The sequence below is a fragment of the Chroicocephalus ridibundus genome, chromosome 8 (genome assembly GCF_963924245.1).
Source record: "Chroicocephalus ridibundus chromosome 8, bChrRid1.1, whole genome shotgun sequence".
Taxonomy (NCBI): domain Eukaryota; kingdom Metazoa; phylum Chordata; class Aves; order Charadriiformes; family Laridae; genus Chroicocephalus; species Chroicocephalus ridibundus.
The window spans coordinates 48,427,427-48,455,410 of NC_086291.1; the positions used below are offsets into that span (position 1 = coordinate 48,427,427).

A 27,984-nucleotide genomic window follows, 5' to 3' on the forward strand; every position below is an offset into this window, starting at 1 on the left:
TCCCCACTTCTGAGGCTGTTTGTTTCATGTTGGATTAAGACATGAATCCAATTAGTAGTGAGGGAAGAGCTGTGCAGTGAAGTGGCAGCACATACCATTTGCTCTTTAATTACTGCTTTATTTTGAATACTGAAGCAGAATTTTAAAAGGAAAGTAGCAATTTATTTTTTTAGAGTTGTCTAGTGAAGCAGAGACATGAAACAGTCCAATCTTTTAAAAATATTTTTGAGAGTGAAACTAATGTAATCTTTGAGTTATAGTGGATAATGAACTACTTTTGAGATTTAAATTAATATGTAGCTGTTAAAGCACAGATTGCCCTACTCAGTTATACCCTTTTTTTGAGCCACTTTTTTCAGTCATTACAAAGTGGTGTGAAATCTTTAGAAGGACACCTGGAAGACTTCTAGGAACTTGAGTAGGGGAAGCAAGAACAGAGGAGAAGCTCTTGAACCATCTATGTCTTTCCCTAAATCCTCCTTTTCTCTTTTCCCCTTGACTTTGAGTGCTGAGGTTGTTAGGGATCCTGGGTGCCCTGTTGCACCCTCACTGTTTGAATACCAGTTGTGTATAGGTCAGGATATTGTTTCTTCTCTGTGCCAAATGTCTTCTGATATGCCAAGTCCTCAGCAATTATGACTTGACAGTCTACCTGTAATTTCTGTTAATATTTATTTCAAACAGATTTATAAGTAGGAAAAAAAGGTGTTTGTGTGCCAAACTTGACTATGATAATTTTCTTTCCATTTTTGTAGTACTTTGAAGTAGAGGGTCTTGCAGTACTGGCAGATACTTGTAAATCAAGCTTCTGCAATGTGAAAGAGTTATGGTAGGTTGTAGGTAACTCTCAAAAATCACACAGAAATCTCTGATTGAAAATAGAGACAGAATCACAATGCTGCAAATTTTAGACCTTAAGAGCAAAAATCTCCTTTTTTTCCTTCTAGTTTTGGGTTGAGTAGAATTGTAAGGGCGCAGTTTCTTCTTCAGCCTCTCAGTATGGCAGAAGCTTTAAGAGAACTTGTAACTTTCTCAGCCTTGATATGCCATGAATGCAAGATTTACTGCCAGTAAAGAAATCAGATTTGGCATGTAATTCCAATTTATACCATCTAGAGTGCTTTATTTGGGTTAGAGCACCTTATTTGGCTGTATGTTGCACTAAAAGCACTTCAGCCTTTAAATAGAACAATATATTGAAGCTAAAACAGCTAATTAAAAAAACTAAGCCGTTTATGTTAATCCATGTTTGGTACTTCCTCTGCCGTTTTGCCAAAACAATTTTGATAGTTTGCCAAGGTCCTTAAAATCCCTTAAACCAGCGGTTCTTTTAGCTGAGTTAAGATGGTGTACATCGTTTGCCTGGTTCTGTTGTGTCATTTCTTATTGGCAAATCATCATAAATTCTAACTATCTTAAAGTAACTCCTGCATCTATTTTTACATCCTGGTTCAGGAAGCTCCCAGCCCATTGTGTAGGGCTTGCTGACCCCCGTAACAGCTGTTGGAGGATAAAGGCTGTTGCCTTTAGACTGGTAGGGGTCTGATTCAGAATTGAACTGGAAACCTATAACTGACCCGGAGATCTCATTACAAGTCTTCTGAGCCTTTCAGAGCCCATCAGTTGACTCTTTTGATTGGCAGTGCACTAATGAGCTAATCAAGCTGAGATTTTCTTTCCTCCTTTACTGAATTTGTATAATAAAACTATTGTTCTCTTCCCATCTGGTGTCTGAGCTAGGAAATTGGTAACTGATATACTAAAGGTCAAAGCTGGAGCCAAGTATGTGACAGTAAAAGGATTAAATTGTATTAGTTAGTTGTAATTTGACTTTTTGTTCATCCATTTTCAGTGAAACAGGTTTGACTTATTGGATTTTCATGTGATGTAAATTTATTTCAAATCAGATTTGGACTCTTGCTATAGAATAGGTATCTGTGATAATCTTGAAAAGAAACTCTTTTTACGTATCAGTTTAGTTCAGTTCTTACTAAAACATCAAAAAGGCAACACTGTAACGGGGTGATGTTAATTATTTTTTAAATTACGCAGCAGGGTTAGTAAAAAGCAAAACAAAAACAACCCCCCCAAACCAATAAACTAGTGTTGTTTCTAAAATAAATAGATGAACTATTACATAAACTATTTAAAGTGTATTTTAAAGCCTTTTCCCCTTAAATAGGATAACTTTCTTCTAAAAATAGATTTACTAATTTCTTTGGGTTTTTATAATCAGTTCCTACTCAAGTTCTCCTGTTGTAACATAAGACTGAAGCTATTTGCTTGCTGCAGAAAGAATATTAGCTTAGCTTTGTTCTCTTCATGCCAAAATCCGAGTTTCTGTAAAATGTAAAGACACTCTAGCAACTTTTACTTTTTCTTTAAATTTGGAATTTAGTTTGCTGCATGGTTGACTTGGTGATATTCATATTAAAATTAGTTTTATTGCTTTATAACTCAAATTGTGAGCTTAGTGTCTTAATGTGCAATGAATATTTTATGTGGACATAACATTATTTAAAGTAGTATATATCATTTGAACCTTTACAGATAAATAAGATAAGCAATATTCTAAAATGTACTGCATAAATTTTCTCTTATAGTGCACTAACACTTGAGGATGAGAAAAGAATGTTAGCAGCTTTGATAAATGGATTCATAAAAATGGTGAGTGACAATTGCATGCAACTGTTGCGATGTACCTTAGAGCTCGGATTTTCATGAGGTCCCCAGGAGAAACAGGTGCCTATGGAGCTGAATCGGAGACTGTGTCTGACATGCTTAAGACAGAAGCTGACGTGCTGCAATATGAGAGTTGAAAGTGCACACGTTGTTTATTTAATCATATTTTCAGCTAGTTTTTCAAATCTCATGTAAAACATGGTAAGTATTTAAAAGTTAAACAGCGATTAAAGTCTTGCAAATTATAGCATCAGAGAGGTCACTGACTTATGTGAATGAAGTTCCACTACCCAGCTCTAAGTGGAACCAATACCAGCTTTAAAAAACACAAAATAAATATAACTTGCATGTTATTCTTGGTTTTGTTTATCTTCACTTACAAGTGAGATAACTTGTATCACCAAATTAGTAGTCCCAAAACCCACCAGTAGTTATGTCTTGAAATTAATTTTCAACCCCTCCCTCCCTCTTATGCCAGTAAATTTTTTTGTTCTTGTCTGTTTCTTTGAGATTTCAAGTTGTTTTACGTAGATGTTCTCAAGGTTTTTTTTATTCTCTAACCAGGTGTTCTCAGTGCTTGGCTTTTCTTTCACAAAGTCAGAGCTGACAGGCTTCGTCTCTGCTTGTCCTCTTTGTTCTTTGTTGCAATTTTATGAATTTATGTCTAGATGGTTGCTTTCTCTTCAGCTATAGTAATTTGCTATTTAATATGTTTTTAATATAATTTTTTGTTATTAAGCTTTATATGCAGTATAATATTGCATAATTTCCTTTAGGAGGATTTCCCACATTGAATTATATTTGATGTGGCTTTATAGTCTTGGTTTAGGGGGGAAAAAAAGCCCGTAGCAGCAAAATGACTAGTTATAAATTTTAAAACAGCACACATTAAGATGTGGAGGGAAAAGCAGTTGTAACAGTCATCCTTACAGTCAGGCTTTTTTGTGGAAAATGTTATGTTTTTAGAGAAGCTTTCTTGAGATGAGGACTCAAGAATCAGCAGTTGCACAAATGGAGCAATGGCAAAGACAGTTGTCTGCAATATAAGAAGCAATCCTTTGTTTTTCTGGTGTAGTTCCTCTGATCTTTCACTGTATAGATTAAATGTAATTTTTATTTTAATTCTGTAAAAACTTCATTCCCATGTGGCTTGAGAAATAATAAATAATGCAGCCTTTACTTCTATTAGAAAAAAAAAAATCCATTTGAATACACAAATGTAGACTGCCTGGAGACTGTTTCTCTTGCTGGGCTTTTAATTGACAGCTGAGACACTCCAGCTGACAGCACTTGGTTCTTTAAAATCTGGAGCGTTGGAAGTAGAGTGTTCTCACACAAGGTTGTTTTTGATTTCTCTTCTTTCCTGCCAGCCTGCAAGGTTGCAGGCTTTTGCCATACTGTATAAGCATATATTTATTAACCAAACTCAAGGAAAACCTGCTTTTCTTACTGGTATATCTAGTTAGGACGATGCTAATTTCTCATGGAGGCCCTGTAGCAACTAGAAATTACAGGAATCTGAATACAGATTCACTGATCTATTTCTGGTTTTCTGGGTTTGTTTTTGTTTTACCTTTTTAAGTATGAACTCTACCAAGACTTGGCCCCTGTTCCGTAAAGAGTCAAGAGTTCTGCTAGTTTTGAAAACACTTCACAAATCTAGATTTAAATTTTGTATTCCTGATAACTACTTGATCTGTGAAGTAGAAGATTATGTGGAGTATGGACAAAAAAACCCAGCAAAACTTTGAAGTTTCCCTGAAGGTTAAGTATAGGAAAGCAGACAGTTAAACGGACTATTTTGTTGTTAGTGGTGAGCTTTTTGAATGTCTGTGGTTTATTTGCGTGCAGTTTTATATTTCTTAATGGCCTACAATGGTAAAATCTAGGGGGGGTTTTGTCTTTTATAGGTTTCATTTGGCCGTGACTTCGAACAACAGCTGAGTTTCTATGTTGAAGCCAGGTCAATGTTTTGCAATCTGGAGCCTGTTCTTGTGCAGTTGATTCATGTAAGCTACAGTTTATCTACATTATCATAATAAGTGGGGATATATTTGCAGTTGTCCCATTCCCTGCCCAGATTATTGGTCTGTCAAAATAAGTCTGAAGTCTTTTTATCAGGTGTTTTTAAAGTAGACTTTGATCTTGTCTCTCATTTTATCACTCCAAACTCTCTGAAGTTCTTGCTTGACAGGCATGTGTAGTATCATTGCAAGAAAGAAAACTGGCTATCTTGCAAGAGATTTCATGTCTAATAAAATAAACGTCACTTTTGTGCATTCAGAATTTGGGTTCGTTCTTCTATAATCCTCTATCTAGGAGAGATTAGACTGTATCTTGCTGCAGATATAGGCAGAGCCCTGCTGTGATTGCGAAGGTTAATCTCTCTTCTGTGTTGAGTCACATGTCAGGTGAGCATTAGCTGCAGCTGATTCCTTTGCAACATTGTATCTTTTCTTAAATCTTTCTATTATTTTGTTTGTTTGTTTTTTAATAAGTGTGTTAGCTAGAAATCATGATTTTTTTTTTATGCCAGGAAGGAGGTGATGACAGCACTCTAGCTGCGAAGCAAGGGAGGATCTAAAGCCTTGAATAAATCAACAAGTCTACATTCACAAACCTTCAGAATCATATTTGCTTTAAGGAACAGTCTCCAAGTAAAAATGTAATAGTACAGTAAAGGCACACCATATCAGGATCCCTTTTGACAGTTTCTGTTCTCTAAATGCATGCAGTAAAACATGCAGTTTGTTATTTGCCACTGACCTAATAAATCTGTCCATTTTTCTTAATTACTTGCTTTTCTTTTTTACACGTAGTCTGTGAACCAACTAGCAATGGAAACAAGAAAGGTGATGAAAGGAAATCATTCCAGAAAGACTGCTGCGTTTGTCAGGGTAGGTCCTGACTCTAATAAAATTTGAGCCTCCCTTCTTAGCAGATAATACTATCTGCTGCCACCTAAGTTTATAATTTTTGTAAAAACAGTATGTTAGTATTTTTTAACACTGTCTGTAGTCTCACTTTCTCTTGTTACCATTGATCTTTACTCTCTAAAGCTAAATGCTGCCATTTAAGAAAAAAAGACCCAAAGCACCTAATAGCAGCTCTGTGTTAAAAAAGAGCAGCAAGATTGACTCCCTCTCCAAAGGAAGGTTCATTGGAGAGGTAGTTCTGTGAATTCTAGAAAGCTCAGCTTTTCAAATTGTATTTGAAATAAAATACTTATTTTCTATTTAACTCAATCACAGAGAAAATGGGAGATAGGGCGAAAAGAATATATTTAAACTTCTGTCTCATAATATCAGCGTTGATATGCTGAAATCAGTGTCTGAATTTCAAATAAAGTGCTCCTTTCAGCTTTTGTGCCTCCAAGTTTATATAGATATGGTCAAATGAGCTTTGAACTATGCATGGGCTATGCAAGTTGCTTGCGTTCCCCTCTTCTCACCTGAAGCTTAGCAACTAAGATGTCTTCATCTTCATGTGTTGTGAAGGTGTTTGCATATGCTACCACTAATTAATGGATTTTTGTTTACGGCACCTGTGTATGGTGCCCTGGACAAAGGCTAGCTAGGGTGGCACTGGCCATATTCTGTATGCACGCCTTCTGGGCTGCTGCAGTAGGTCTAAAGCTGCAGCACGCTGCACTACATCTGCCGCCTCCCAAGTACACACTATGCCGCTGCTCTGACAAGTTCCACACACGTAATCGTGTATAAAATCAGTAATGATTGCTGTAACTCTGAGTTAGAAATTTTCTTCAGTTTAATTTTTTTTATTTGCTTTAGGCTTGTGTTGCCTTCTGCTTCATTACAATTCCATCTCTGAGCAGTATTTTCACACGTCTTAATCTGTATCTACACTCGGGACAGGTTGCTCTGGCAAATCAGTGCCTTTCACAAGGTAAGGCATGAATTTGTCTATGTAAAGGTTCTCTTATTTCAGGAATATTTCTAGCTGTGGTTAATAACTTTGAAATCCTAAGTCATATATCTGAGGTAATTAAAATACAGCCCTGTTTCAAGCAGTGTTACAGTGATTGTCATATTAAAGCAGCTCTTAATTTCTGACACTAATCCTGTGATCTAAATAACCCAGACAGCTGACTGTAGTTGACACAGTCGTTGCTGTGAGGTAGGTTGTCCTAAATGACTTAGAAATTATGGAAAGCATGGAATGTTTTTCTCCTGCATAATTATGCAAGAGCTCTAATCACAAATGATGTGCTTTATTATTACCATGCAAAAAGAAACTAGTTCATCTGTGTAGTAGTTCACAGGCTGACAAAATCCTGCAATGAGCTGAAAAAGAATTACAACTTAAGTAATGACACCAGAAACTTGCTATCGAAGCATGTGTGTGATAAATGCTTAACTAAGAAATATGCCACTATATCAGATGAAACAATGGAGTAACACCAGATATTATGAAGAACAAAAAATATGTTTTCTTTTTTTTGATCTGAATTATTGATTGAATCAGGGCCAGTTTTTAGCTATCCTGTTAGCTCAGTCTTAAGTAATTGGAAATTCTGACAAAAAGTGATTTGGGGGAAAAAAATTGGAGCTACTCTGGGACTAGAATGAGCATTAAGTCTACATCACTACTTAATATGATCTTGTTCCCGTCACAAGTAGAATACCTATTCTGAAAGTCTTCTCATACTTTTTAACTGTTCACAGTATCTTTCTTTTCCTTTTTAAAGTGATGTGATTCTACTTTGTTTTGTAGTTTTAATACTGTCTTTGAATGTCTGCTTTCCGGTGGTAAATCCTTTTCCTTGACATGTTTTTAGTGGAGCTGTGAGAGTGGTAAATTGGATTACTTTGCAGCATCTTTTGTTGTGGCTATTAATTCTTTGTTTTAGCTCTGTGCTTCTTCACGAGAGCTTGTTTTCCAAGCTCTGCATTTACCAGTGAGTTCCAGCTGCACAAACAAGCTGACTTCGGATGCTGATTACGACTTTTTAGTACAGGGTGACTGTTATGTTCCTTTGTTTTGAATCTGATGCTGCCCATATAGCAAAGCAGAGGGATTTAGAGTAAAGCTGGCTGTTGTGTCCAAGCATGTTTTGCAAATAAAAGATCTGCAAAGTCTGTTGTTGTGCAATTAATATTGTGCAGTTTCTTTGTAGATAACAGAGTTTACCAAAAATTGACTAGCGTTTTCTTCCTATGGTGTTTTGTTTAATTGACCAGCTTAACTTATCCTTTGTACCAATTTTTGTTATTGTTGCTGTGTTGCAGTGCATCTCTTGTTGGAAGCCAATCCAAAGCAATTTTTCTGTAATATTTGGTCTTTGAGGATTATGACATAGAATCACGGAATGGTTTGCATTGGAAGGGACCTTAAAGATCATCTAGTTCCAACTCCCCTGCCATGGGCAGGAACACCTCCCACTAGACCAGGCTGCTCAAAGCCTTGAACACGTGTCCTGCCATGTTAGGACCAACTCTGTGGTTTAATAATCTTTCCATTTATAAACTGCTTTTCCAATATTTTTGTGATCCAAGTCTTCTCTGAGTGAGACTCCTGGGCCCCAACAATTGTCCAGATTTTTCAGTGTGGAAGTTTATAAACGTGCACAGCTGCTGTTTGACATATACTCACCGAATGATTAATAGGATCCCCATTCTGAAGTCTTTTAAGGTAGCAGGTATATGCAATCTATTATGAACTCAATCTCTAAAATGCTTATTTATTAACCACTCTGTCCTGACTTTTAGACTCAGGAGCTAGAGAGAGCAGTATTTGGTCCATTTCAGCTTCTGTTGAAATGAAGCACATACAAAACTGTGATGTTCAGTAACTCACTTTGATTACCAAGGTTTTATTGTTATACACTTTTTTCTTTCCTTAGAAAAGCTATTTTGGGCATAATTTGTGTTCAGAGACATGTCACTTGCATGAGTAATTTAACATGTGTTAACCAGTTAGGCAACAGTGACACCAGTCTTGGGACATTTTTTGTGATCTGTCTTTGCATATTCTGATGTATCATAATCAGATAACATGTCCTTGAAAGTTACTTTTAACACAGTTTAGTCTGTATCTCAACTGAATGCATTTCATGTGTATAAGAAGGACTGATTAATTCATAACAGCAAATTTAAATCCAGTCAGTTAACTGAGTCAACTGATGCCAATTAGGCACTGATCTACTAAAACCAATGCAGCATGAAGTGAAGTTTTAAGAGTGTGCAATTAATGATAGCATTAGGCTAGGAACTGAAATTGTGTCTTGTGTTTAACCTTTATTTCATGCTGATTGGGATTAGCTTAATCAGTTTAAAATTGGAAAGAGAAATAAAACTGCAAGGTAATGTACCTGATCTGATAGCTCAGTAGTGGGGCAGGCATGTGTGCGTGTGCATGCAGTTTCTCTTTAAACATTTCAGCTGCTGTTTTTAGCAAGTTAAACTCTTGTATTTGTTTTAAGTTCCTACAGGGAGTCTGCTATTTCAGTGAGTTGAATTTTCACTTAAACATGTAAGAAAATTGAATTTCACAGAACAGACTTCTGTTGGCAATAGGAAGATTTCTCTAATTGCCAATATATCTAACTTGAAAAAGGAGAAAAATTACCTATTGGGGTAGATAAGGGGAATTTAAAAGATGGCTTTTTAATAAAGAGGATGTGCACGTCATAACAGTAAATAAAGTTTGCTGATCTGAGGATTGCACTGGTAAACTACCAACAGCTGGAGAGGCACAGCTAATCTGCTTGTAACGGGAGGAGTTTGGTTTTGCCTCATTGCAGGCTCCAGGGCAGCACTAGTAGACCATCAGTCCTAGTGTCTCACTGTTCCAATTTCCTCCACCAAATCCCAGCCTTGCCTGCTGGGATTTGCCACACTGTTAATCAAAGCAGTTGTGTGGTGCTTGTTTGACCTTACCCAAATACTTCAGTATTAGAAAACTGTAATTGTAATTTTTCTTGGAATAGATTTTCTTTAATATAATGAAATGGGTCAGAAACATGAATTTATAGGCTCATGAAAAGTCCAGTGTTAATGTACTGGCAGATGTCTGTCCAGGTATGCTGTTCAACATGTATTAAACATAATTATTGTCTCTCATCCCCAGCTGCTAAGAGGTGCTTTAAATTGAATGAATCCGTAATTACGTTTGGAATGTTTTAGGTGATTTTGTCCTGGATGCATAGCTTGTACCTCTGGAGAGCCCACTAAAAGCCCAACTTAGAACAGAAGATGCTAGATTTTACAAAAATGTGCTTTCCTTTTTTTTTTTTTTTTTTTTTTTTTAACTGAGCCACAGAATGCTGCGTGCTGCCAACGTAGAATAATAAATTCCCATCAGTCGTGCTTTCTGTCATAGGGAGTGCTTGGACTGAATTGAGATTAAATGCGCGCTCTGTTGTTTCACTTTTCTGGATTTTTGAGATATAGGTGTTATTTTAATTGCACGTATTTCCTCCCCGTGGAAACGCTCCTTTTGCCTGTCAAAGAACAGACAGCATGATTTTTTAATTGGTGACAACAATTGGTCACAGCATTCAGCAGGTGGGTAAAGATGACGCAACTTTCTGGTAATGTGTGTTGAGCAGCATTTTTATTTTAAAGACTGTGAAATCCTTGCCTGGCTTCAGAAGTAACACGCTGAGCGAATAAAGTAATTCAGCTGATTCTGTGTGACTAATTTCACTGGGATATTGTTGAATGTAGAACTTTATAAAAATGGAGATTCTTTGTCCCCCAAATCAACTGACACAGATCCTTATTTTGTTTAGCAAATGCAGATTTTAATTCTGAAGCATACATTCTTAATGTATTTCTTTATATTCGTTCTGTTCTTCAAACATAGCTGCAACACGGTTTCAGTAGTAGACTGCAAAAGGAATTTCTCTTTCTACTTCAGAAAGTGTTACTTTTCCATGAATGTTCTCTAAATATGAGAGGCTTCAGCCACACTTCAGAGAAAGTATGGTATGGAATATCTAATAAGTAATTTTTAATCATGGTCTAATAACTTTTTAGTGTATTTTCTCAATAGCATTCGATAACGATTTTTAGTAGTCCTTCCTAATCTCCTAAAATCTTTGTAGATCTGAGGAATATAAATATATAGCGAATTTGAGGTAAAGAATTTAGAGAAATAAGGACCTGAAAAGGTTTTCGCAATTACAGATTTTGGGATTTCTTGGCTCATACTTTTCTGGTGAGATCAGTATTCACTGTCTCTCTTATGTTTTTTAATACCGTTTTCCTTGAAGGCAGCAAAGTAGCTTTGGGAGAAACTGATGCGGCACTGTTTTCCTTACTAGTAATACTAAATGTTGCTTTATTTGAACAAAATAATGACTCGTGCTGTTACCTGGGATTTCCACGCCTGCAAACTTCTCCCATTCACTGAGCTTTTTCTTGTTCCTCCCTTTATCCCAGACAATAGCTTTTCCATATGGTTTGAGAGAGATGACGTCTCTGTCTCTGTTAGCTTTTCAGACTGGCATTTCTGATCAGGCTGTCAGTTCTTCAAGTCTGTCTGGCCCATGACCTGTTTTCAAAAGTGTCTGGTAGCATCTCATAAGAGAACATACAGGAAACAATAATGTAGAATGATGCTTCCTAGCTTTCAGCTGCAGGCGGTCTAAATACATCCTTCAACAAAGGTTGCATATGGACCATGGTATTTCATAAAATAGATGGACCAATACTTACGAATTTAATTTTTTAATCAATTTTTACTTTTTGGCCTTTGTTACTTCATGGGACAGTGAGTTCCATAGTTACATGCAACTTGTAAATGTGCTACTTGGGGATTTATTTCTGTATGGCTTTTAAATGTTAGCTGGGTGTTTCAGGGCGTGCAGCCCAGCTACTAGTGATAATACTGTGAAATATTCTGTCAGTCTTGCTTCATTTTCTTCCTGCTACCTATGAGGTGATGGAGTTGAAAGTTCCTGAAGAATTTGTGTCAGTATGATTTTTTTCTAATGAGGGAACGGTTCCATACCTTAGCACGTTTTTAATCTTCTTTTTATCCTGTTGGAAATGGGAAGGTCAGGACTGTATTCCAGGTATAAATGCCCAACACCTATGTAAATGATACAATGACGCTTCAGTTTTCCATTACTGTCCTAGTGATTCTTGCAATTGCCTTGCCTTTTCAACAGCTGTTTAGGATGTCGTTTTCAGGAAACCATCTATAATGACTCCCAAATCTTTCATGAGTGTAAACAGCCTATTTAGAGCTTATCTTTCTATAGTTACAGTAAGGGCTGTTTCTTTCCCCGCGTGCCTTACTAATATTAGATTTCATCTGCTACTTTATTGCTCAGAATCATGAGCTCCAACTGCGATGCTTTGCAGTCAGGTTCCAGACTAGTCTGCAAACATTGTCACCTCCCAGCTCATCGTAAGGACCTGTCTCTCTGCAAAACTTTAAGGAACGCAGAAGTCATTTCACTCCACTGTGAAAACTTGTCATTCCTGCTCCCTTCCCCCTCCATCCCATCCTTTATTAAGTTATGAATCCTCAGGAGGACTTTCCTCCTTATCTTTTGTCAACTTAGTTGTTTTAAGAACCTTTTCTATGAGGGATATTGTGAAATGTTTTTTTAAAATTTAAGTATTTATTGGCTGGGTCACTTTTAAACACAACCTGATGGTTTTTTGGAAAACTTGAGAGACTTCTGAGGAATGATTTCTTTCTGCAAAAACCATATTGACTCTTCAGTTTTGTATCATGTTTTTCCATGTATCCGCCTCCTTTGATTATTTTTTTTTTCTACCACATACAATCAGGAGAAACTACAGTATTTAATTATAGCATTTATTATTGCAAAGTTTCCAGTATTACTAATGGAGCTCTCTGTAGAGACTGCTAATGATACTTTACCTCACAGTCTGTAGGGATTACATGGAATTTAGAGAGGCAGGCTGAAATTTGTGGTGTGGGGGTTTTTTTAGGTTTGGTTGTTTTCTTTTTTGGGTCTTTTTGGGGGGGAGTGTGGCATATGTTGTGTTTACTGATTACATTTTAAGAATCAAATGTCTTGTATCCAGTGTTGTTGCTCATACTGTGCGATCTCCCTGTACGACTCTTTCCTTTCCACTTATGCCTCTGTGTGCCTTTGTCCGGAAGTACTACTAAGGCCTTGCAAACAATCTATAATCAAGCTATCCCAAAAACTAGCACGCTTCATCCACATAATTACCTTTCTCTCTGCAGCTAATTCATAGTATGAATTAGTACAAAATAGTATGAATTAACATATTACATTCCAGTTCACCAAGCACCAGCGCATTTATTTTCTTATTTCATCTTTGTTACTTCAAATAACTCTGTGTAGTTTCTGGATTGGAAGTGATGTGTAGAGGGTTTTAAGACGGAGAATGTTCAATAGCTCAAGGGAAAAACACATTTCAACGATGTGGCAAAACTCTTACAGTGACCTCATCAATGTGAGGAGAAGGAGTTACAAATGTTTACTGCTTCGACAATGAAGCATTGCAATGTGTTACTTAACAGAGTAAAAAAAAAAAGGGCAACAAAATACCCCACGCTTGCTTCCCGTTAATTTTTTGCACTGGAGTAGAAGGCTTCATTAAATTTCCAACATCTCTGATGTGGAAGCAAAATCTTCAGAGTATTAAAATACGCTTGACAGCGCTGTAGGACACGAAGGTGAAGTGGAATGCAGAAGATGGCATATGGTCCCTGGTTTTGTCCTTTGGGTGGACTTAGCCTTGTGTAATTGTATCCGTGACTAAAAATAGTTTGTATAGGTATGTCAAACTCATTCCCTTTTGCTCTTTGAAGGTGGACTTAAGGAGCTTAATTGTTTTCCCATTTCTAATGGCTTTGTTCCTCCTTGGTTTTTTGCCTGCCTGAAATCTTAAATTAGTACAGTTTAATTGACTGTCACAGATGCAGCGAATACAATGCAAGCTAAATTTTTATGTGTAGACAGATTGATACATAGAAAAATATGGAGGTACATATATTTGTGTGTATGTGTAATTAAATGTGTGTGTGTACATATCATCATGAATATTGACAGCAGCAAAACATTCAACACCAATTTCACTAGCTTTTTCTGTAGGAGAGTATTACTGGAAGTGTTGACTTGGATATCCAAGACTGCTAGTTTTTGTAGCCTGAAGGTCAGCATGTGTGCTCGGGGGAAAGATTTATAGGATTATGGTCAACCAAAATGAAGGACCTGCTGTGAAAGGATAAATTTAGCGAAGCATGAAGTATGTCATGTTCGGAGCACTGCACCCGATATTAACAGCGGTCTGGGAAGACTTTATCATGATGATTTGTTGTAATGTGCAGGCTGCTCTCCCCTTATCTAAGTTAACAGTAGCAGTTAACTTCAGAAGCAGTATCGTACTTTAGGCAGATAAGAAAACAGCAGCCTTCACTGGAAGAAGCCTTTATTTATTTATTTATTTTAATCAAGAACATAACATTGTTGTGGTTTTCGGTGCTTTTTAAGTGGTTCCTTATACCTTTTGGAAGCCAGGAAAAGTGAGTGTATGGTTTTCTCTTAAAACATCTCTACAGTAATAGCTTTATAAATTGACTTTTTAAAAGATATAGAGAAAGCACTGTTGCATAACCTCATAATTAGTGTAATTCAGAATTAAATACTGATGGTTATTTCATACTTCTTAAGAAAATAGCACTTCTGTGACAACCTATTTAGTGAACTTTCCCTTCAAACTCAGAGCGTGTGATGCACACTCTGACACCTCTCTACAAGTGAGTAGGGTGGTAGAGTTTGGAGGACAGTTACTTTTCTTCAAGCTCTTTAGTAAAACCTTTGCATTAATGTGAATTTTTATTTTTGCTTCTTGCAAAGCACATATAACTTGGATGAATGTGCTTTTAGTGTTCCAATGAAGAACAAACTTGTGGTTAGCACAGATTGGCTGAACTCATAGCAAAATGAATATATTCTCTTGTGCCAGTTCTTCTGGATGTACTGAAGTAAAATACCTCTCTCTAATAGAAAAGGTGACTACCTGCTTTTATGCTCTATTGCTTTTGTGGCTTCCCTTGCTGTGCTGTGTGAAGGGTAGGGGGAGCGAGGCAAGGAAGAAGAATTCAAAGCACGGTGGCAGCAGCCTGGCAGTGTCCCAGCTGTGCTGAGCCAGTGGCAGTGTGGGGGGCTTGGTGGGTGACCCGCAAACAGCCCCACGGCAGTGGCTGGAGGAGAGCAGCCCCATGGGCAGGGAGGCAGCAGCCGTGGGACTGACGTGCTTAGGGAAGGAAGAGATGGAAGCACAGAGTAGCTTGTGGCAGCAAAGGCAGGGCTTGGTGAGCTCTGCGGTGCGGACGGGTGTCTCCTCGCTGCCAGCGGCAGTCCCCTGCGGAGTAACTGGGCGTGCTGCTCCTACTGGGAGCGTAAGGAGGGAGCTCAGGTCTCTGAAGGTGCTCAACCAGGTGAGAAGGCAGCTCTTGTTAGCTGCACTGGCAGGAGGTCAAGAAGAGTAAATGGAAACAAATTGCAGTTATTCATAGTGAAGATAAGAGATTTCGGGTGTGTGCTAAGGCAGAAGTTTAGAGGACAATGTCGAGGACTGATTGCTGGGAGAGCAGGCAGTAAAGGAAGGTGAGGTGCTTTGCAGCTTTTCTTTCATTGCAGAGCCCGATTGCTGCACAGATCGTTCTTTCCCATTATGAAATAGCTTCAGAAGGCAGGAGCATTCTCTGCACAGACTTTGTGTACTTCGGTATGCAGACTATTTTCTGAGACACATTTTTTTCATTTGTCTGGTCATATGTTTTGATTATATGGTGATGTGGGGCATGTGCTTTTTTTTTCTGCTGAGACAACTGTGGAAGTGACAGCAATTCATTTACTTGTGCTAGAATGAACATCTGCTGCTGCTTTCTTTCCTCTAATAAAGCTCAGAGAAAGATTACTTACCTTCCTTTGGGCTGGCTGTGGAAACTTATATGTTGTTTAAAATAAATTTAAAACATTCTTTCACCTCAAAATGAACGTGCAGAATAAAAGGAAGCATGATGTTTGACTGAAGGGGTCTGCTTTCTAAGCACTGGAAAGTTCAGAAGGGCTCGAGCACTTGTGCGCTGAAAAGAAATAAGAGTCAGAAGAATTACAGTTTTTCCAAAGCACATGTTTCCCTGGTATTCCTCTGAGCTTAAATTAGATATCAGTTGGTACTATATTTAGCAAATTTGCTTGGAGTCTCATGTGCTCAAATTAATTTTTCCAGAGCAAGCTCCACTCCTGGAAGTGCCCATGTCTGCCTGTCAGTGGTATCTCTGTCCCAGAGTGTAACACCTCCTGGCTTTCACCAAGAATTCTCTTTTCCTCTATGCTAAAACTCGATTTCCAACCTTCAGTCTCTGTTGCTGTGAAATAAAGATACAGTATTAATTCTGAAGGATGCTTTGAAGTATATGGCTAAACAGCTTGAATGGGATTTGGATACTTGGATATTTTGAAATGTAGCCAAGAAAGTGCAAAAGAATGTTGCTGTCAGAATTTTTTTGCAAACTCTTAGCATATATAGGAGGTCTTCTAGGGTAAGAGGGAAAATACTGTTGTTATAATTTGTGAATATTACCTTAGTAAATTGAGGAATAGATGTTCTAGTGTTGTTTGGGTTTTTTTTTTTTTTGCAGGATTACAGACATATCAAAGAGTTATGAAAACCCTCTTAATAGCTATTTTGCCAAGGCCATAATGGTGGATGGTTTCTGTAATTCCTGTATTGTGATTCTTGGAAAGAATAATGTTACCTAGGTAACCAGCAGTACTTCAGGTTCTGCTACTATATTAGTATTTTACTTTTAATGATTGTAAATACTTAGGGAAATGAGGTTGTCCATACTTCCTTATAACTTTAGCAGCCTTTTGTGAATGAATTCATGAACAAGTTAGCATGATCTAATAGGCTTTTCTCCCCCTTTGGATTCCCCGTTCTCCTGGGCATTTCTTTAGATAAGTCAATTTTGAATTATATGCAAAATTTTTTTTATTATATGTGCAATATATTTGAAACAGTGGTGTCCTCTTGTTAAGCAAAGGAGAAGAACTGCAATTTCAGAAGTCTTGAATGATGTGGGAACTTTTTTGAAAAAACAGCATCACTTGAATTTCCACAGATTTTGACTCTGAGTCTTGAGTTTCTTTGCAGTTAAACATACGTTCATTTTCTGTAGTCTATTTGAAATGAACTCAAAGCAATCGTTGGATCACAGGCGTGACTGCCATCGTAGCTGGAGCGATAATACAGCAACTATATTTTTATTTTGTAGCTGATGCTTTTTTCAAAGCTGCAGTGAGCCTTGTTCCTGAAGTGCCAAAAATGATCAGTGTAGATGGAAAGATGCGACCTTCTGATGCCTTCCTCCTGGAGTTCCTTTGTAATTTTTTTTCCACATTATTGGTTGTTCCGGTAAGTTGTGCATGTATGAATAGCAGATAGGCTAGTAGACTATTTTGACTTTCCTGTTTAAAAAAATTTAGAGTAGACTGGGCTTTGGGGACTGGGAGAGGCAGTGGTTAGCTTTCCACGAGCAAGCTGAACTGATTTGCTCGTTGGCTGCAAAATCATTCACCCCAATGCAAAATGGGGGTAGGGGGAGGACAGTTGTTCAGAGGTGGAGGTACCGCATTGCCTCTCTCAGTAGCACCTTGCACTTAACTGGATTTGGGGCAGAATGAAATCTCGCCATCATTTAACTGTGTAAACATCATTTACTGTTTTAGCAGATCCTTGCAGAGAATTGGTATTGTAGCTGAACACTCATCAAATCTAATACCTGAGGACAGGAAAAATGTAGAGCTCTACTTTCTATTAGTTTCCATTAGTTTCTTTGTTATAGCTTGCCTAATCTTTTGACTGAAAATAATAATTAGAAGATGTGTTTTGGTAAACTTTCCTCTTCTGATTAATATTTAACAAAATACTACCATTCTACACCCTTCCAATTTTTAACCAGTTGTCAAGTTTAGAGAGACGTATATATGTAATTTTCCTTCCTATATTTTCAGCTATAGCTAAAAGATGAGAAAAAATGGTAAACTGATCTGGAAGACCTGAGATAAAACTTACATAGCCAAGGTATTTTGTTGACCTTAGAGAATCACAGAATTGTAGGGGTTGGAAGGGACCTTCAGAGATCAGCTAGTCCAACCCCTCTGTCAAAGCAGGTTCACCTAGAGCAGGTTGCACAGGAATGCATCCAGGTGGGTTTTGGATATCTCCAGAGAAGGAGACTCCACAGCCTCTCTGGGCAGCCTGTTCCAGTACTCTGTCACCCTCAAAGTAAAGACATTTTTCATCACGTTGAGGCGGAATTTCCTGTGTTCTAGCTTTTGTCCATTGCCTCTTGTCCTGGAGAAGAAAGACAGACCTCTGACTCTCAAGATTTCACTGCACTAGAAACCTAAAGCTTGAAGATTTTACCTCCTCTTTTAACAGTTCTGGCCCTCTCCGAGAAGATGATTCTTTCCCAGCAACAGTTGGCTTAGTATAATGGCATGTTTAAAAAAAAAAAGTTTGAGGTTTATTCATTTGTTCTTGGAGAAAGTAGGTTGTTCCTCTTCACCGAAACATTCCTTCTAGTTTCCTCCTCCCTTTTTTCTTTGACTACGTTTGATGAAGCAGCACACAGTGTAGTGCTGTCCAAATGCTCATATCAGAGCAGCGTGTTCTCCTTTTCCCAATGGAAGGCGTCTCAGCACAGTGGAGGTGCTGTGTTGTCAGGAGGGAAGAGCTAATGCCACTGTGATGTGTCATCGCTGTCCACTGACTGCAAAAGTAAGACTTTGGAGGAAGGTTATGTCAGAACTAGATGCTCCTCAGAGAAATGCCTCAGATCATTAACAGATGGTTGAAGGAGGGAGATCCAGCCTTTCAGATTCAGTAATGAAGCAAAACTTGAAATGAAATAACCAGGATTCAGAAATTAGGTTCCATTATTTTGTCTCCTATTTACTTTGCAAGATACTTGATCAGAAGGAGGTGTCCCCAGTGGACTGTGGTTTGTCCTACGTATGTTGGTATCATCGCACCAACTGTCAGCTTCACGTAAGCTGCGTGCAGTATTAAAACTGCTTGCAAAAACTCGTAGCTTATGTAAAGCAGATGTCTTTATAATTATATTCTTTTCATATGAAAAGATTGTTGATTGTCTGTAACTTTGACTTCCCAGAGTAGGTGTTCTTCTGAAACTCATAATTATATGAGTAATATACTTGTTTCTATAGCTTACTGACATTCTTTTAATAAAAAAAAAATTCTACCCAGTGTGTTTAATTATAGAGGCTTAGCTGTTAAGAAGCTAACAATTAATTTTGTACTACTCCCCCGTGACTAGAAAACAAAGCATTTCAAAGTTTGTGGAGGCTGCCTAGATCAAGTTTACGATTGTGGGTCAAACGACCATTTTAGAAGGAAACTGGAGCATATTCTTAAAAGGATTTGAAGGAAGCACACTTCAGAAAAGTAGATGTCACCTTTAATTCTATTTTTTGTAGTTTTTGCTTTTATAGAGCTAATATTGTGACTGTAAACCCCTGAATGACCACAAATAATGCTTTTTTTTTTGTTTTGGGGTTTTTGCATTGTTGTTTTTGACTTACCTCTTTTCTTTTCTGTAGGACCATCCCGAACAGGGAGTGTTGTTTCTTGTGCGAGGATTACTAAATGTGATCCAGGATTATACTTGGGAGGATAACAGTGATGACAAAGTCAGGATTTATACTAATGTTTTGCATCTGCTGTCTGCAATGACTCAAGAAGCATATATCTACCATGTAGATAAAGGTAATACATAAGGGTGGCTCTGGATCCTTGCGTTCCACCATGCAATTTGCAGTATTGTGTTATCACCGTACCTAGTTAATGAAGATCAATGCTAGTCAGTCTTTCAGAATGGATTGTTTTCTTATGCAGGTCCACATATCGTAACTTAAAATAATCACAGGAGGTGGCTGCCAAACAGAAGTACAGTCTGTTCTTTAAAGTGAATCTGTGCCAGAGTGGTTTACTTAGTTTGTTCCTGGTGGCGTTGATGCAAATACTTGGAACTGTGAACTTTTCAAGTAAATATAAATATAAAATACAGAACTTCATACATATGGAGGGTTTTCTTTTAGTCTAAAGTATCAACTTGATTTACACTTATCATTGGTGTTTCATTCACATTTATTAACTCCAGTTTTCAGCATGTAATGCCTAGTCTTCATTATTTAGATGATGTATTTGCTGCTTTGAAGGCAGGCTTTCAGTTTTGGAAACTGTGGTGGTAACTTACAAAAATCTTCATAATAGCTAGAAAAAAATTCTAAAGATTTTGCATTTTCTAAAGTGGCTGTAGTCTTTTTGTAATAAACTTTTGACTGCTCTGAAACTTGAGTGTTGGCCTTCTGATCATAGAGAGGTTACTAAATTAGAGTAAGGTATTAATCAAGTCTTCTAAAGCATACTGGCAAGATTAGTTAGTCTGAGAGGCCAAGCTAGTTTGTCTTTTTCCTTAATTGCACAGGGCTTTCACAAAGAGGCAGACTGGAATATATTCTGCAGTTCTGGTGAATAGTCTGTCAGAGTTACCAACCGTGACAAAATGTCTCTTGCAGTTAGCAGCACAGAAAATAGTTGTCAGTTGAACAACTACTCTATAGCAAATCTACTGTTCAAATTCTGTAAGGAAATGTGGTTTAGCTGCTTTTTTCTTTCATTCCATTTTTTTGTATGACCAAAATAATTGCATAATCCCAAGATGAGAAATTGAAGTTCATTAGATTTCAGTGGAGAGAAGCATTGAAATATAAACCAGTAATTTTTGCCCCTGTAGTTGGACGGTCGTTGTTTTTTTTTCTAGGTGGACCATGTACCATAGCTTCTTAAAATGAAGTTTACTTGGGAACAAGCGACCACCTTTTATCTTATGTGTTTTCTGATTTATCCAGAACACACTTAAACTTACAAATTTCTTATAACTTACTCCTTAGTAAAACATTATAAGTAAATGAGGCCAAAACACACGTTTAAAATCACAATTATATAAGCTCTAAAAACTTCAAGAGTTCTTTCCCTCAGAAAAATCCTTCAAGGGCTTTGAAATTGAAAATACACTTTCTGAATTTCTCTCCATGACTTTGAGGTAATCAAGGTTTTATTTCAGGAAAAAAAAAATATAAATGCAGTTTCCTTTGAAAATCTTGTTTTCCTGAGTAAAACAAACTGTTTGGCCCAGTTCTGCTGCCATGATGATGGCCATACTGTTCTAAACTGATGGGAGCAGGGAGTCTATCTCTGTGGAAGAAGTGAAAATTTACACTGTGTGTTGCTTTGCATTTAAGTCTAGCAGGTATTTTTGAACCTGGCTGCATCCAGGAATACAGGACTGGCTTTAAGCTAGAAGATTGTTTTCAGTGTTTTGCTCCTAAAATCAAGAGAATATAGTAGGCAACCAAGTGGTAGGCACTTAAACAAGATTGTTAAGTTTGTGTTTGATGGAGGGAGGGTCATTTTATAACTTGCAAGTCTCGTCTTCTATAAATAGCTGGTATTTTCAGTAGCAAACAAATGTATAGTTCTTTAGCCAGACCTAAGCTTGATTTTATCTCTGCAGTTGATTCCAATGATAACCTGTACGGTGGAGACTCCAAGTTCCTGGCTGAAGTTAATAAACTGTGTGAAACAGTGATAGCACAGATCCTGGATCATCTGAAAACCCTTGGAAAAGAAGAGGTATGTTCTCACTCAGCTTGATTCAATACAAACCCAGAATTACTTTGGAGCTGAATAAACGGACTGCCTTCTTGACCAGGCATTGGTCTTTTAGAAAGCTCCAGGAACCTTACAACAAGAGGAAATTAGGTAATTTTAGTTGTTTAAAAATTGAGTCAGTCAGGTAGGCAGGTTTGTGGTGGAAAGACCTAATGACGTGAAAGAGATCATGTAGCATTTATGATACGTTTTTAAGATGCAGGCTAAAGTTACCTGCTTAGCTGTATGCTGTACATGGATAGTCTGATAGAACCAACAAGCAGTAGAAGTTACTCCGGTGTGCTCTGTGGTATCAATTGTGGCGGTGCACCAAAGGATGTCGTTCTGCTGCAGTGCAGAATAATGAGGTTAGAGTTAGCTTTAAATTAACCAGGTTGAGTCCTGGTGTAGTTTGGTTATGGAAATTTGATGCTCAGTGTGGAATAACTTTTTTTCTTAGGAGCGTCTCTCTGACTATAATGAGCTCCATGATGCTAGTATTGCAATTACTGGCCTAAACTAGGGAATTGGAAACAGTGCTGCAGTCACTCCTTTGGTTGCATTATAGTTATGCCTAAAATCTGCTCCATATCCATCCTTCCTGTTGTTTCCTCCTGGCTGTCACCTTTCTCTCGCTGTAAATAAACCGTATTTTCTTGCCAGGGAAGTTAACAGTAGCCTGAAATGTCCAGTTGTGTAGTGGGCAAAGTGAGAATTCGCAGTTAGTCTGTTATTGGGTAAAATACAGTGGAAACCACCTTTAATTTGTAAAAGTTTTGGATCCCAAAAAGTTTTGCTAGGATGACATAAGGAGAGAGGTGGAGAGGAGGGGGAAAGGTGTTTTGGCTTTACCTTTTTTTTAGTACAGGGTTAGATTTGTTTAATATAAAATAAAGAAAGCTTTAGGTATCTTATTGAATTTCTTGATTGGAGTTCAGAGGCTCTGAGAGATCAAATATAGCTTAATGGATTGTATGTGAAAGGCAGGTGACTAATGTTTTCAGTATTACTGAAATAATGAGAACTTACTGTTCTGCTAATGTACCTGTTTCTGAGATTGAACCCCTCCACAACTTCCTAATCACCCCTTATTAAACTGCTGCATAATGATAGAAATCTTGTGGCTTGCAGACTGAAATGGGAGGGCAAGCATTGATTAATTTGACGGAATTTTTTAGATTGCCCATTTGCACAGCAGCCTGTAGTGTTTGCCAACGTATTACTGTTTGCCAGAATGTATTACGTGCTACATATTTGGAGGACACTATGCAAAGTTTAGCCTTTTCTCTGCTTTTGCTATCCTGTTTATTCTTCCTTGAGCAATTGTAGACATGCAAGATGAATAAATCCTTTGCTCAAATGCATCTACATCATTGTACCCATCACCACAGTGAATAGCAGTTCATTTCAGAACAATAACAACAGAAAACAACTATTCTTGCACAGTTAAGAATGTCCAAGTAGGTATTGGAAGGAGATTTTTAACAAAGTTTTCAGGACTATGGGTTGTATATCAGGATTTTTTGCATCTGACTTCTATATGGAGTATGTGGGTGGGAATGTTTGTAAGGCTTGAAATCTGTGGTTTCTGAAAGGCTTTGGGTTTTTTTTCTGCTTTCAAGCTTAATGCTTTGAGTAATGAGATCCTGTGTTACTTCACTGAGGCAGTTGTTGCATAGAAAACTGGATTTAAAGCTAAGCAGCGTGGATATAGGTTCTTGCCCTGCCTTTGCCACTGTGGCCTTGGATTTACTCCTCTGTCCATCCTTATTTACAAAGGGAGAACATTTTATTTTGCTTTGAGTAAAAGCCCTTGAGAGATTTAGATAAAAATTGTTTTGTAAGACTATAGTTTTTTAAGGAAGCTGCAGGAAAATAGGAAAATAGCTGAGGAAATAGAGGCAATAAGAATATTGTCAGAGACCTCCGTTTGTGCTAAAGTAGAACTGATCATAAAATTGCTGTGATATTTGGATTGCTTCAGTGTTGGTGACCTTTTAATATTCATCTGCTTGGCTGCTCATTTAAATGAACAAGCCTTTGATGATTCTGTGTTTTTATTGGTTCATTTCCTTTAAAAGCTATAATGGAAAATAATTTTTTCTCACAATACAATGCTTTCACCAGAATGGCAATTTGGAAGAGAACAATGCATCTTATGTTAATACAGCATGGTCTTTTTGCAATATTATAGAATGCTTCATTTATGTTACAGTGTTCGAATGGAAATTTTCCATTGTGGCCAGTTCTGTAAAGTTCAAGCTGTTTCTGGTCATCAGAGCATGTGTCAGTGAATCCTCTCTGCCTTTGTGTGGGTGGAAGACTAATGTTACGCTCTTAGGTTTCTTAGAAATGTAGAAACCTTGCCTCTTGCGACTCAGTGATAAATGCCCAGATGGAGTATGTTTTATTCAAACATGACTTTTGATCCAAAACGTTAGGATCATGTTGTTGTGTCCTTGGCAGTGCCATGTTAGGATGACAGTCTTCCTGTGTACCATTAGATACTGAACTTTTTATAGTAAGCATCAAAAATGGAGCAGTAGAAAGCAATTCCTGCGTATGCTCTTGAGGCTTCTCCTTTCAACACAACTGACTTTTAATTTTATATAAACTACAAGTTTTATATAAAACTTCAGTTGATTTCACATGTGTTTGAACTAGAAGCAAAGCTGGAGATAGTTCTCTGCTTGTGTGGGGGTATGTTTTGAATTGAGAAGAGGTCGCTCATCCTGAAGAATTTTGTGTCCTTAGCCAAGATTTTTCTAAACATTTTATTTCTCTTTGGGAGGAGGAGGCAAGAGAATTTACCTGCTGCAGTTTCCAGAAGACAAGTTTGCAGCCTGCTGGCTCATGGCTCAGTCAGAGGATGGGTGCATTGCAGTGAGGAACTGTGGCTGGTGGAGTGCATATCGACTCCACTTCTTTGTCTCACAGTTGGAGAGTCCTAACTCCCATATTAATCCTTTTATTACATCATTGTCTCTGGCGTTCTGGTGGAGTTTAAAGACTAGAAATAGTTTGATTTGGAGCATTGTTTCTGCATGTTTGTAAGGTACTTGGTAAATGGTAGAAACCAAAATAAATAAATTGGTATTCTGCTATTGGCCTACAGCAGGATTACTGAGTATGGCTTTGTAGAGTCTGGTCCTCCATGAACAAGTTCCACATGGAGCGTGTCTTTGTTGGGTTAGTTTTACAGGGAAATGAAACTGCTGTGAGCAGCACTATGAATACTGAAAGCTTTAAAAATTAGGTTAAGGACTTTGAAATAGAGATGAACCCAGAGATGGTGCCAGTATAGAGCTGGAAGTAAAATGTTTCAGCCTCTCTTAACAAAGAGGTATGTTACTGCACCCTGGGCCAGCAGAAGCTGTCACTGAGACTGAGTATTGTAGAGGGAGGTTCTGGACTGCGCTTTCAAGGATTATATCCCAAAGAAAGCACTTTCTCTTCTGACCATCTCATTGTGCTAGAGGAGTGGTGAAATAGGGGATATGCAACCCCTTGTGTGGTATATGAGTTCTTGGTGTTTTCCCAAATCATTATTTCTTTTTATTATGAATGAACTTGTATCAGCTGCCACTGGTGCTAGGTTCTTCATTTATCCCATGTTAGGACAGTTGTGTAATGAGATAGTTGAGAACCTGGTCTGCCCCATGAAGTTCGTGATTTTTTTCCCCAGTGAACTAACAGTTGTTAAAAGGTTCCCAAAGAGCTTTACGTGAGAGCTTTTAAGGAAACACAAGGCTGCCTGTCATGACTTTCTTTAGGAAAATCTAGATTTGGATTGCAAGGATGTAACCACCAGCATCACAGTTGTGCTGGAATTAATTTTGGGCTAGATAGTTCAGGTAATACTAGCAAACAGATGCTATATCAGCAGGGAGACTTGGCCTAAACTGATATATTTAGTACCTTGGAGGAGCCGTACAGCCCATGCTGAGCTCTGTGCTGCCACAAGTGTCAGAGCCAGTTATTTTAAAGCTGTAGATGGGAGCAGCAGCAGGCTAGATGCACCTTCAGAGGAGCAACATATGTAAACGCACAAATGCTTTTCTAACAGAAGGCTCAAAGTATTCTTACGACATAGATGGCTAGCAAAAATCACTGAAAGACAAGAATAAATATTTGAATTGCCTGCCAGAATTTTGTGAAATACAAAGTTGCATGGTCCATTGTATGAAAGATCCTGTTTTTTTTCTGTTACAGTATATGAAATTTGGACATTGCTCTGCACTTTGGAGGGGCTAGGACACAAGGGGATCGTGCTCTGGGATGATGTAATTTGTTATTTGTTTCATTGTCATTAGCATTATTCCAAAGATTATGGAAAATGTGCTGCCTAGAAGGCTGGCAATTCCTTTTGGTGTGGGAATTGCTAGTCCCATGATGTACGTGGTTGCCAGATAGCTGAGGTGTTGATTTCTCCTTGCTGCCTGTGAATACATCCTGCGAGTTGGAGTGCCACCCACAATTCAATCTCAGTTATGTCAGCAGGCTTGGCAGCATGCTGGCATAGATGTCTCCCTCGAGTTGGAGGTCGGTGCCATGTTACACAAACTTTCCTGTTCATCATCGCGTGAAGCCTTGTCTGACTCTTCTTGCTCGTTTTCAGATGTGGTGGGATTTACTGCATACCTGAGCCTGCCTCTCTCTTCACTTTGCATTGTGTAACTGCTGAGAAGATGCCAAAATCCTGTCTGTTATACTCGCCCCAATACAATGAGAGTTGGTGTGCATCTCATTCGTCCAGCTTTTTAATGTGTTTCTAGATCCTTTTTGAAGTATGATTCTTTTTGAAGTACATGTGTTTCAAATTAGTCAAAATGTCATCCTTATTTTAAAGAATGGATTTTGTATTTGCATTGATGCTGCCTGGAAAATCTCGCTAGTTAATATTCAGACTGGAGTACTGCTGCTTTTGCATTCTGCCCAATAATTTAACTGTCCCACTTCTGAGGAAACATCCAAGTAATTCCCAGGGACATCTTTGAAGTTTGTATTCAGCAGAAGACACGCAGGTGTTAGATGGTCAATGGGAAAAAAATTATAGGTAATGCCTTATTTTGCTAATGCAGGATACACGGTGATGTGGCAGGTGGAAGGCTGTATGCCTTGTGAACAGTGTGGCAAAACGTGGACTAGCTGGCTGTATCCTATATCTGTTTTTCCCTGAAGGATGTTAGTCCAAGAGAAATGCTACAGTAATATTTAAGCATAACTACTTTCCCTTTTTTTGTCCTTTTGAGTTGTATGTCTGCTCTTTGTGTTACTACTACTGGACTAGAGTGATCAGTTTTATTTCCCTATCTGGTAGGGAGTACAGTTCAACGCTCCCAAGTGATGGTTGTAGTGTTAGCCTATAAGCAGGTTTTGGAGCTATTGGGATGCAAATTGCTAATGTAGGTAACTTACAGGAAGAGCTGTGTCTTCATGGTAGTTTCATGTAATTAATTTAGTGCTTAGGGAAGTTCCCGTGGGGCCTTGAGCAGCTCTGGCATTGCATATACATGCGTGTATGTGTGTATGCGCATGGTTTCTGATGAGTCAGATTTGTTGTGCATGTACAAATCTGCTGCGTGCGTCACATACGTACAGTAGCAGTCCGATGCTTCTAGTTTAGGGCATGCTGTGTCCTCTTTTCTAGTTAGCCAGTTCTTTAATGGCATGGCTTTCTCCTTTTCCATATTTATCTGGAGGACTGATAGCTCAGTGTGTGCCACTTCTTTGATTAATAGCATCTGACCTCTCTTCTGCTGGCAGTGAGAAGGGAAATTAATTTACTTTCAGTCCCTTAGGGAAAGGGCAGAGGCTGCACGGCTGCATTGGTATCATGTCAGGAGAGCACAAGCAACAGAGATCACTGCACTCCCCATACCCCAGCCTCTGCCTCATTGTTCGTGTAACTGCGTATCTGAATGCTCTATATTACCTACCTGAACATGGATTGAACTGAGAGGGCTGAAGTATTAAATTAATTAATTGAGGTGTTCAGCTGACAGTTTTGTTTTAGCTACTACTCTGCTGCTGTGGTTTCTGTGTGAAATGGAGCTATGCTTTTATCAGTGGTCTGTCTGGAGCAAAAAACAAAGGACAGCTGCAGCAAAGCAGTATAAACAAATACTAAGTCTCAGAGGCATCCAATAATAATTTGTCCTTTTAGCCTTTTAAAACTTACTTTGTAGGAATAGGCAGAATCTGCAATAATATTTTAATTACTTCTGTTTGCCACTCACCCCAAATGAGGGTGGTAGCACCCCGTAAGCTTAGTGCAGGTTTGTCTGTGCCCCAGAACTCCTCCGCAGAGGCCAGAGGGCACAGTGCTCCTCCAGGGCCAGTTACCATGAAGCAGGGCCTTCGTCAAGTTCCTCCTCAGCCATTTTAGGGAACATAGCTGCAAATATGGTGCAAATACGTTGGTATCACCAAAGTTTCAGTGAAAGAATAGCAGGGAAAAAATGTCTTTTGTTAAATAAATGTAAGTAGACTAGACTGCGGGAAAAAGCCTGAAGTTGCATTAATCTAGATTGATGATTGTGGCCTCTATAAAGTATATAGCCATGGTGATGTAAGT

At 38.2% G+C, this 27,984-nt stretch overlaps 1 protein-coding gene across 1 annotated transcript in view; it reads left to right on the forward strand.

Annotated features, from left to right (window-relative positions):
* Nucleotides 1-27,984, forward strand: part of VPS35L (VPS35 endosomal protein sorting factor like) — a 54,790-nt gene that overhangs the window by 24,988 nt on the left and 1,818 nt on the right. Inside the window, exons 23-29 of the mRNA XM_063344215.1 lie at nucleotides 2,604-2,667; nucleotides 4,593-4,691; nucleotides 5,502-5,579; nucleotides 6,474-6,588; nucleotides 16,945-17,084; nucleotides 19,295-19,460; nucleotides 21,271-21,389. Of these exons, the coding sequence (XP_063200285.1) occupies nucleotides 2,604-2,667; nucleotides 4,593-4,691; nucleotides 5,502-5,579; nucleotides 6,474-6,588; nucleotides 16,945-17,084; nucleotides 19,295-19,460; nucleotides 21,271-21,389 (781 nt within the window). The remainder of the gene's footprint in view (nucleotides 1-2,603; nucleotides 2,668-4,592; nucleotides 4,692-5,501; nucleotides 5,580-6,473; nucleotides 6,589-16,944; nucleotides 17,085-19,294; nucleotides 19,461-21,270; nucleotides 21,390-27,984) is intronic.